We start from the raw sequence: 11,427 nt of genomic DNA, 5'->3' as shown, positions 1-11,427 counted from the left end.
AAAAAAAAAAAAAAAAAAAAAGGTGGGAGGGAGTAAGAGATCATAAAATCAAATTTTTGGAAGCAGGAGTGCACAAGCAAGAATGGTAACTGACTTTAGCTGACTCAAGAAAGCTAAATCCTTAGCCAGTAGTGGGGAAAGCCAAGAAGCAACATTTTTACCACAGAACCTCCAAATGATTCAAGAATCAGCAGAATCAGAGATTATACTATAAAAGGAGAAACTGTTTGAAGAGCTGTTTAAGATGCAATTAGACTTAACGGATCTCCTTGCAGTTTCACATAGCTGGGCAATTGCCCATCTCCCATCTAAGAAGACTAGCAGTTTTTATTCCCTGCAAAGAGTAAGACAGGGGGGTCTCTGGACTAGGAGAACACCAGAGACACTGAGGACTAGGGTACCATACTGTAAACAGGATTAAGTTGGCCTATAAATTGAATATTAGCAACCTAGCTTTCTTCTCACACTTAGTAACCAGAATGCTATTTATCAGGCTTATACTTACCCAAGCCCAGTAGAAGAATCCTGGGAGAATCTAACCAGCCAAAGACAACAGGTCTCAAGGTGGCAGACAGCAAGAGTTTCTTCAAAGAAATGGCCCAGTCATTTCAATGAACCTGATAGTCTTCATTGCTACCCATAGGTTTTAAATAACTTTAAATAGGAGCAGACGACCAACAATCACTGAACAACTGAGGAAAGTTTCTAACATAAAAATGATCAAAAGAACATACAAACGAAAGAAACTTGGACGAAACCAAGACTAAATAGAGGACAAAAACTTTTGTTAATGCTACTATTATCATCAGAGAGATAAAAGAAGATATTTATTCCAATAAAATAATTTTATGTTTTTAAAAAGAACATAGAACAGCCTATAGAAATTTAAAATATGATTATTAAATTTCAAAACTCCAAAGAGTTAGAAAATTAAGATGAGAAAAATCTCCTGGAAAGTGGAATAAAAAGACAGAAATAGAAAATAAGAAAGATTTACCAAAAAAAATTTAAAAATTAGGCCAGGCGCGGTGGCTCAAGCCTGTAATCCCAGCACGTTGGGAGGCTGAGGAGGGCAGCTCACCTGAGGTCAGGAGTTCGAGACCAGCCTGACCAACATGAAGATAACCCATTTCTACTAAAATTACAAAATTAGCTGGGCGTGGTGGCGCATGCCTGCAATCCCAGCTACTCAGGAGGCTAAGGCAAGAGAATCGCTTGAACCCAGGAGGCGGAGGTTGTGGTGAGCCGACATCGTGCCATTGCACTTCAGCCTGGGCAACAACTCCATCTCAAAAAAAAAAAAAAATATTAGGCATAGTGGCACATGCCTATAGTCCTAGCTACCTGGGAGGCTGGCATGTGATGATCCCTTGAGCCGAGGAGATGCAGGCGACAGTGAGCTATGATCTTACCACTGCACTCCAGCCGGGTTGGCGGAGAAAGACACTGTCTCTAAAACTACATTTAAAAATTAAAAAAAAAAAAGAAGGCTGGGCATGGTGGCTCACGCCTGTAATTCCAGCACTTTGGGAGGTCGAGGTGGGTGGATTACCTGAGGTCAGGAATTCAAGACCAGCCTGGCCAACAGGGTGAAATCCCATCTCTGCTAAAAAAATACAAAAATTAGCCAAGCATGGTGGCAGGCGTCTGTAATCTCAGCTACTTGGGAGGCTGAGACAGGAGAATTGCTTCAACCAGGGAAGCGGAGGTTGCAGTGAGTTGAGATCCTGCCATTGCATTCCGGCCTAGGCGACAAGAGTGAAACTTTGTCAAAAGAAGGAAGGGAGGAAGGGAGGGAGGGAAGAGGGGCTTTAAGGTAGATGTAGAGGCTTCAGTATCCTGATGACTCTCATTCATTCTGAATGAATGATACTGGATGACACTGATTCACTCATCTACTCGAGGATCAAGAGTAGAATCATATTATGCTTTAGAGGGGCACAGTGTGGCCTATTGTTAGGCAAATGTATTGCAGTCAGTCTAAAACCAAATTCCATTTCATCATTTAGTATCTGTGTAATTTGGTCAAGTGACTTAACCTCTCTAACCTTTGATTCCCTCACTTGAAAATAGTATTATTAATTCACAGGGTTACTGTAAGGATGGAACTAATGCATGGAATTCCAGATTATCGTTTCCTCGAGCTTTGGAATTCTAATTATAAATTCTAAAGTCTGAGATTACGGGGAAAGCAGATGTGAGAAAGGAATTTAAAGCACATCTGGAAGCCAGGATGTCTCCCAGGAGGGACTTGCTGTCATCTAGCTGCGCAGCAGCGGGCAATCGCTTCACTTGTCTTAAGTCTCACTTTCCGCACCTGCACAGTCTCCATCCGCCCTGCCCTTGTACTCACTGAGCCAGGGAACCCGGGGAGGCCTAAGTGGACTGGGATCCCGCTGGGCTTTACCTCCACTTCATCTGTCAGCTGCAGAAACCCGCCCAGCGCATCTCGCTCCTAAAGCCAGTTGCGGTGGTGGTGGTGGTGGTGGTTGAGGCTTTTTTTGGCCACGAGAGGGCAGCATTTCCCCCTGCCAACCATACACGTAACCCTAGCAACCGCAAGGCCAGCTGCAACAGAACAAAACACCGGAGTTCTTGGACTTCCCTTCCATCTTAGGGCTCGCGCTGCACAGTTGGGTTTCATTAAAATAGCAGCTTTTCAAAGCTCCTCCGGCAGGGACGGTTGAGCGCAGGAGCTCTCGCGAGATCGCCGCCGGAAGTGGGCGGTGGCGAGGACGCAGCGGCTCTTCTCTCCGGAAGGCGAGCGCGTCTCCGGTGCAGTTGCCGCCGACCGCCGCAGCCGCTCCTCTTTGAGAAAGAACCAGCCCCGCTGCAGCCTCTCCAGCTCCTAACTCGCGCTCTCGGCTCTCCTGCCTGCCCAGCTGCGCGGCGGAGCGGAGCGAGGCCCGGCCTGTGAGCTCCCGGCAGCCCTGTCTCCCTCCCTTGGCGCTGCGTGTAGGCCGCGCCCTCAGGCCCAGTCCGCGGCGGCCCCGGCGGGTGATGCCAAATACAGCCATGAAGAAAAAGGTGCTGCTGATGGGAAAGAGCGGGTCGGGGAAGACCAGCATGAGGTCGATTATCTTCGCCAATTATATTGCTCGCGACACCCGGCGCCTGGGGGCCACCATTGACGTGGAGCACTCCCACGTCCGATTCCTGGGGAACCTGGTGCTGAACCTGTGGGACTGTGGCGGTCAGGACACCTTCATGGAAAATTACTTCACCAGCCAGCGAGACAACATCTTCCGTAACGTAGAGGTTTTGATTTACGTGTTTGACGTGGAGAGCCGTGAACTGGAAAAGGATATGCATTATTACCAGTCATGTCTGGAGGCCATCCTCCAGAACTCTCCTGATGCCAAAATCTTCTGCCTGGTGCACAAAATGGATCTGGTTCAGGAAGATCAGCGTGACCTGATTTTTAAAGAGCGAGAGGAAGACCTGAGGCGTCTGTCTCGCCCGCTGGAGTGTGCTTGTTTTCGAACGTCCATCTGGGATGAGACGCTCTACAAAGCCTGGTCCAGCATCGTCTACCAGCTAATTCCCAACGTTCAGCAGCTGGAGATGAACCTCAGGAATTTTGCCCAAATCATCGAGGCCGATGAAGTTCTGCTGTTCGAAAGAGCTACGTTCTTGGTTATTTCCCACTACCAGTGCAAAGAGCAGCGCGACGTCCACCGGTTTGAGAAGATCAGCAACATCATCAAGCAGTTCAAGCTGAGCTGCAGTAAATTGGCCGCTTCCTTTCAGAGCATGGAAGTTAGGAATTCCAACTTCGCAGCTTTCATCGACATCTTCACCTCAAACACGTACGTGATGGTGGTCATGTCAGATCCGTCGATCCCTTCTGCGGCCACCCTGATCAACATTCGCAATGCCAGGAAACACTTTGAGAAGCTGGAGAGAGTGGATGGCCCCAAGCACAGTCTCCTCATGCGTTGAATAGTCCCAAATGCTCTTTCTGAAAATGCCGAATTCCTTTTTTGTTTGCATCCTTTATTTTTAACATTCATAATGTCGTGTGCTTAAAAGTGGGCTTTGAAGTGTGCGCTGCTTTCTCCTTTCATCTTTTTCCCCTGCTCTCCAGTCTTTAAACATTGGACGCTACTTACCTACCCAGTAGAGCTTGAAGCTGGCTTTTCTGAGAAGATGGTATGGTGTAACACTAAAGTAGGTGGTTCGTGTGTGTTCTGATTACCTGGTTATAATAGATATGCACATCAAAGCCTTTACCAGTATCTTACTGTATTCCGTATCAGATTGCAAAGATGGAATGTTACTATTTTATCAGCAAGGTATTAAAATGCATTTATAAACTCTTCTTGGCTTCATTCATGAATAAACGTGTTAGCAATTTAAAACATGGTCTTATTTGAAATAACTTTAAAGTGCTTAATATGTAAATCTAAATTCTGACTGCCCACAAATACTGATTAAGTGGCATATTTGATTTTGTGAGTTTAGCCCCCAGCACTTGAGTGATGTTTGGTAACAGCTGTAGAAGTGCTTATGCTGTGGGGTCAAGCTAGACCACCTGAGTCAGTATTCTGGTCCCTTCACTTACTAGCTCTCTGAACATGGGCAAAATACTTAATTTCACTACACTTGTATCCTTATTTGTAAACTGTGGGTCAGAATACTACTTCATAGCCAGGCATGGTGGCTCACTTCCCAGCACTTTGGGAAGCTGAGTTGGGAGGATCACCTGAAACCAGGAGTTCAAGACCAGCCTGGGCAAGATAGCGAGACCCTGTCTCCACAAAAAAAAAAAAAATTTTTTTATTAGCTGGGCATAGTGGTGCTTGCCTATAGTCCTAGCTACTTGGGAGGCTGAGAAAGGAGGATTGCTTGAGTCCAGGAGGGAGAGGCTGCACTGGGGCATAATTGTGTCATTGCCCTCCGGTTTTGGTTGACAGTGCAAGAGCCTATCTCAAAAACAAAAAACACTTGAGAGGATTGTTAAAGGATTAAATTCAACATGAAAACTATTTAGGAATGGTGTCTAGGGCATACTCAGTACTATGTGTTAACTACCATTACCACCTACTGAGCCATTCTTCCCCAAATTACTGACGTGAAACCTATTTGAATATTTGATCCCTTACTAAATGTCAGGTGTTTTGCCACCACGCTCAGCTAATTTTGTATTTTTAGTACAGGGTTTCTCCATGTTGGTCAGGCTGGTTTCCAACCCCCGACCTCAAGTGATGCGCCCACCTCAGCCTCCCAAAGTGCTGGGATTACAGGTGTGAGCCACTGTGCCCGGGAATGTCAGGTGTTCTTAAAACACGTGTGCATTTATCTTACTCAATCCTCACAACCTATGTGGTAGGTTACTTTCTATTTTAACAGATAAGCAAACTGCTATGACCTTATTAAGGTCATACAGCTAAATCCAGGCAATCTGACTACTGACTCTCCTAATCATTACACCCCGTTACTTCCACTGAAAAGTTAACCATAAGAATCCTAGCTTTTTATTTATTTGTTTATTTTGAGATGGCATCTCCCTCTGTTGCCAGGCCGGAGTGCAATGGCACGATCCAGGCTAACGGCAACCTTTGCCTCCCAGGTTCGAGCCATTCCTTGCCTCAGCCTCCCAAGTAGCTGGGACTACATGCCCAGCTAATTTTTGTAATTTTAGTAGAGACGAGGTTTCACCATGCTGGCCAGGCTGGTCTCCAACTACTGACCTCAAGTGATCTGCCTGCGTCGGCCTACCAAAGTGCTGGAATTACAGGTATGAGCCACCTCACTTGGCCATTTTTTTTGTTCTTATAACTTGCATGCACAGATCAGCACTGGTAATGGGCCCCAGCTTTTTAGATATAGATTATTCCTTCATATAATTCCAAATTTGCATACTGAGTAAGCCAAAGCCCAGGAAGCTAACCAACCTCCCTCAAGGAAGAGTTTCACTTATTTGGGGGCAAGATCACTTTCCCATTTGTATTTATCTGGAAATTGGATAATACTGAACCAGATTCTTAGATCACCTACTTTTGAGGAAGGATTCTGAGGTTTCTAATTTGGATTGGCAATGTGGTGTAGTAAAATTGGAAAACATATCTAAAGTGTTCCATTCCAGTTCCAGCAATAGCTGCCTTATAGATGGAAAAGAAATCTAAGTATTTTAGAGTCAAGAGACCTGTGATCAACTCTAAGCCTCTCATTTTACACCCTAGGTGCTATCTTTGTATAGGCAGTAAATGTAAGTGATAGGGCTTTGGAATTTCTAAGGCTTTATAAAATTATTTAATATTTATTAATCCCTTTCTAGCAGCAGATGTGATGACACCACTCATGAAGAGTAAGAAGCTATTCAGGTATAATTTATAAATATTAATTAGGGTCATTGGCAATAAACTAGTATAAAGACTCCAGATGAGAAACTGATGCTATAGATATACTTTTAAAAATCATTTAAAAATATTACATACAGTAAATCTAGTAATTAAAATGGCAATAACAAAATATGTTTACCTGAATCGCTGAACCTCTCAAATTTATTTTGCAGATCAGGTTATTAATATACCTTTATATGTCATCATCCTACAATTTGCAGGGACATAGTTCTTTTTGATATTATATAGGAAATTCCAGAGCCAGATAATATAAAATATTTATTGAAAACAACAGTATCTAAAACATTTACTAAGAGTCCCATAGAGGATTCTCAAATATTTTAAACATAGGATGCCGACTTGCTATTCACAGTGCATAAGGAAAAAGGTCACTTCTAGAGTTAACTATATCTGCAACATAATACAAAAGAAACATTTACTTCAATACTTGTACATTGAGGAAAACTTCATTCAATGTATTTTAATTTTAGTACACTCAGAGTAGGAAAATAATAACTTTTATATAGGTCTCCAGAATTCCTGTTTTTACTTTAGATAAATTTGACTTCAAAGTCAAGAGACTTACGGTAAAGAAAAGGTTTCAAAATACTTGTATTTTTGTTTTCAGTTAAATTTCCCCCAAATGTTAACTTCAACTATTCTTTATTCTACTTGATACCATTTTTCACGTTTAGCAATATTATACGCTTCCCTCTTTAAACATTTAAAATAACTAAAACATTTTAGCATTATCTCAGGTTTTCAAGCTGATGTAGAAGTCAGTTTATACACCTTTGTATCTTAACAAATAGTGAATAAAACAAAATACATTCTATATAATGTCTAATGTTAATGTAATGAGAAATATACTTACAGCAATAACTTCGCCCTCTTTACCATTTATTCCATGATATAGGGGGCAAACAAAACAATTCCAATACTTAAATATTGCTAAAGATGACACATGGCCCTTGGGGTATATGTATGAATGCATACACCCAACACATATTTACATAGGTGTATCTGTATTTATGTATGCACTGCTATAACTAGAGAGACCACACACAAACATAAAAAAATAATAAAATTAGTGGAATATTAAATGAATAAAAAGACAAATCATAGAATATTTCAGAGGAGGAGTTAGGCACATGGATATAAAAAGGGTAGATTAAGACTTCAAGGTAGAAGTCAGATTTGTTCTGAGATTTAAAATACAGCTGTAATTGTGGTAAGCTAGGAGAGGAAGGCAAGGTATTCCTGCCTCAGGAGAATTGTAAATCAAGGTTTCTAAAGACCCATGCTCACTGAAACAGTTCAGTAAAAAAATGGGAGATTACAGTGGAAGGGGGAATAGACAAAATCCATTAAAGGGATCTTACATGTCTTTAAATTTGAACTTAATTCTAGAATTAACAATGAACCATTAAGGGAATTTTAAGCAAGGAAGTGACCCAATCAAAACAGTTCCTTAAGATCACAAGGCAACTATGCAGGAGCTACTGGATAGGGAAAAGGCTGAAGGCAAAAAGCTGCAATCACAGTGGTTTAGGAAAAGAAAGTGATACATGTGAGATAATTTTGTTTATGGTACTGGCACATAAAGAACAGGAAAGAATGTCAAAAACTTTCAGCCTATCACAGGTATAACTCACTTAACATTTTTTTTTTAAACAAATCCAAAATGTCTACAGATTCTGCTCTTTTGATTCTCAGTAATTAAGGGCTTCTCAGACTTGACTGGCGAAACTGAGCTTCCCTATTAGATGGTTAACAATCTCTACCAAAGCATATATGCAACCACATACCTGCTTCTTAAAAGTACCACAGGGTTAAATGTGAATCTCTATTTCCTAGCAGCAGTTCTCACTCTTTGTTGAGCTGAAGAATTACCAGGGAAGCATATTTAAAATATAATTAAGTGAAATAATGCACATTAAGTGTCTAGCAATGGCCATGGCACTTCTGCAGATGCTGATAAGACAGCCTTACATGCTAAGATTTTCAGATCCTGAGTTTTCTTAAAGCAGACTAAAGAATAGTTTCCCCATAGACCTGCTGAGTCCCTGATTTGCTGTATTAACTAATAAAAGACAGCAGCTTAGGTGAAGCTTTTTCTTCCTCCTTTTCCATTACAAAGAAGGTAGTTACAAGTGCTTTCTTTTGTCTTTTCTCACAAAAAGATGAGTCTTCACACTGGGACAGGACAAACGACTTAGAGACAGGTAGCCCAAGATAAGTGAAGAAAGATGACTGTTAAGCCACTTACTTCCATAAATTTCCCCTCCACCTTCTCTCCTTGCCAGTTCCTTGGGGACTAGTGGACAAGATTTTGATGGCTGTGAGATGGGGTCTATGAAGGGCACTGTAGGTAAGATCACCCTCCCAGTGCCTGTTCCATTCCTCCTGCTTTACAGAGGGCGAATAGTATGTGTTCACTTAGATGCTAGACACAAGTCTTTCTCTGGGCAGGGCATCTGAAGGAATGAGGCAGGAGACTGTGCCAGCATGCCAAGTTATTTAACCCCAAGTTCAGTTTTCTCAAGTTATTGTGAGGCTATTCTGTAGGGAATGAGGAATTTTGATGGTTGTTCCTTGTTCCTCTCCCCCAACAGAGGGCACCTCAAAAAAACCCAACAACAATAAAACAGACTAATGAAAATTTATATTTTTTGTTAAAATATTAAACTAGGATTAAATTATCAAAGTCTAAATTAGACTAAACGTAAATGTTATACAACCCACTGGATGGATTTATAATTTGACAGTGTTCCTTGCAAGTGTCTACTCATCTTCTTCCATCTTTTTCCTTTTTTTAAATCATTCTGCCCCAGTCTTCACTTAATCATCACATGCACTTTATTCTACCAAACATCACTACTTGGGATCATACTACTTGAATAATCATGAAGCCTCTTTAGAGCTTTTCCAGTCTTAAAATTTGTCATCTTGACTACACATCACAAGGCACTATTTTTCTCGCTTTTTCTGGTTAGCCAGAATGTTCCATAAAGAAACAGTAAAAGTTGTATACTTCCCTAAGATTTAAGATTAGTATATTCAATGGCTATTAACCACTTAGTGAACATACAACAAAAACTACTCATCCTTATATTAACTGACTTAAGTTATAAGAATTACACTAGTACTTTGTCATTTATGCTTAATGCTTACAAGATTACTCAGGAAATCAAAATGGCTTCCCATTGCTTGACATTTGCTTTCCAAATACTTCACATTTCAATCTCATACACCTACAAAAAGAAAAAATCCTAACATACTTTCCTTACCTAAAAATATTAAAGAAGGCTAAAAGGCATTTGGAATTTTTTTTAAACCTTGAAAAACAGTGCTACACTTCCAATATGTATTTAAGTTATAAATCAGTTTCTATCCTGTGGCATAGCTTCAATTTAAGTGCATCATAGTCGTATTAAATAGGTACGTCTTCAACTTGTCAAGTCAGACGGAGGTTCTTTTGCATCAAGGCTCTTATTCAAAATGTCTTCTTCTGCAAATTGATTTAAAAAAGAAAAAAAGTAAAGTATAAGCAAATATTACAAAGAAAAATAAATAGGACAGATTCCAAGCAGTAGCAAACACTCAATTATGATAAAATTACTATTATTCTCACCAAAGTACCCTCTTTCTCCAAAGATCAATACACTCCTCTTAGAATACTTTTTTTTTTCCTGAGACAGGGACTTGCTCTGTGACCCAGGCTGGAGTGCTGTGGCATGATCATAGCTCACTGCAGCCTCAAACTCCCAGGCCCAAGCAATCTTCCCACCTCAGCCTACTGCGTACCTGGGACCACAGGCATGCGCCAACATACTCAGCTAATTTTTTTAATTTTTTGTAATGAAACAGTCTCCCTGTGTTGCTGAGGCTGATCTTGAACTCCTGGGTTCAAGCAATCCTCCCATCTTTGGCCTCGCAAAGTGCTGGTATTGCAGGCATCAGCCACTGTGCCCAGGCAAATACTTTTCAATGTAGTAGTGTATAACTATTAGGGGCAAATCAGAGTAATATGTAATAAAACTGTATCGCCAGATCCTTATCAGTCCTAATGAGCTATAAGAGCAATTTTTTTAACCTTTTATGAAGAAAATATTCAAACATACAAAAGTGAAGAAAAGTAAGCTTAGCTTCAATATTTATTAATACTAACTGTTAAGGACTGAACTGTGTCCCCCAAAAAGATATGTTGAAGCTCTAACTCCAGTACCTCTGAATGTGACCTTATTTGGAAATACAGTCATTACAGATATAATTAGCTAAGAAGTGGTCATACTGGAGTAGGGTGACCCATTAATTAGCTAATATGACTGTGTCCTTCTAAGACACATAGACACACAAGGGAAGAATACCATGTGACAACACAGGCAAAGGTTAGAAATTACACTGCCACAAGCCAAGGAATGCCTGGCGCTACCAGAGGCTAGAAGAGGAAAAGGATCCTCTTCTAATGACTTCAGAGGGAAGATGCCCTTTCAACATCTTGATTTTGGACATCTAGCCTCTAGAACTTACTGTCTCCAGAGACAATAAACTTCTGCTGTTCTAAGCCAACCACTTTAATGGTACTTGGTTATGGTAGGCTAGGAAACTAATGTACTAACCTGGCTTCTTTTATTTCTACTCCCCACTCCCACCAAATGTATTTCAAAGGAAGTAAGAGATATTACACCATTACAACGATGATATTTAAAATTGTGTTTCTCAACTTTCTAAAAACCACCTTCCACTGGACAAGATTTTGATGACATTTACCTTTTTGGTCATTTGTATTATAAAACCAGTAGCTTCGGGTTGGGGGGCTTTTTTCCCCACCCTCATCCCAAATCAATTGTAACTATATATACATCAACAGAGATTCTGAAAGGACCTTTTACAGTAAGGGATTGTTCCCTTCATCCTAGATGAAGGAAAGAGGAGCACATTAACAATAAAGGTGAGCCGGGTGCGGTGACCTTTAATCCCAGCACTTTGGGAGGCTGAGGTGGGTGGATCACTTGAGGTCAGGAGTTCAAGATCTGCCTGGCCAACATGGTGAAACCTCATCTCTATAAAAAAGAAAAGG

General features: G+C 41.0%; 3 protein-coding genes across 3 annotated transcripts in view; 1 reads left to right on the top strand and 2 right to left on the bottom strand.

Moving 5' to 3' along the window:
* Nucleotides 1-2,647, bottom strand: part of SAXO1 (stabilizer of axonemal microtubules 1) — a 108,064-nt gene extending 105,417 nt beyond the window's left edge. Inside the window, exon 1 of the mRNA XM_037728529.1 lies at nucleotides 2,354-2,647. The gene's annotated coding sequence lies outside the window, so the exon portion shown is untranslated. The remainder of the gene's footprint in view (nucleotides 1-2,353) is intronic.
* On the top strand, nucleotides 2,639-4,361 carry RRAGA (Ras related GTP binding A). Its single transcript, XM_017500654.2, has one exon. The coding sequence runs from the start codon at nucleotides 3,001-3,003 to the stop codon at nucleotides 3,940-3,942; it is 942 nt and encodes a 313-aa protein (XP_017356143.1). The 5' UTR covers nucleotides 2,639-3,000; the 3' UTR covers nucleotides 3,943-4,361.
* A 2,243-nt stretch (nucleotides 4,362-6,604) lies between these two features.
* Nucleotides 6,605-11,427, bottom strand: part of HAUS6 (HAUS augmin like complex subunit 6) — a 57,145-nt gene continuing 52,322 nt past the window's right edge. Inside the window, 1 exon segment of the mRNA XM_017500661.2 lies at nucleotides 6,605-9,855. Coding sequence (XP_017356150.1) covers nucleotides 9,794-9,855 — 62 coding nt within the window. The 3' untranslated portion in view covers nucleotides 6,605-9,793.

This window comes from Cebus imitator, unplaced genomic scaffold (genome assembly GCF_001604975.1).
Source record: "Cebus imitator isolate Cc_AM_T3 unplaced genomic scaffold, Cebus_imitator-1.0 Scaffold267, whole genome shotgun sequence".
Taxonomy (NCBI): domain Eukaryota; kingdom Metazoa; phylum Chordata; class Mammalia; order Primates; family Cebidae; genus Cebus; species Cebus imitator.
This window is presented reverse-complemented; position numbering and strand designations above follow the sequence as displayed.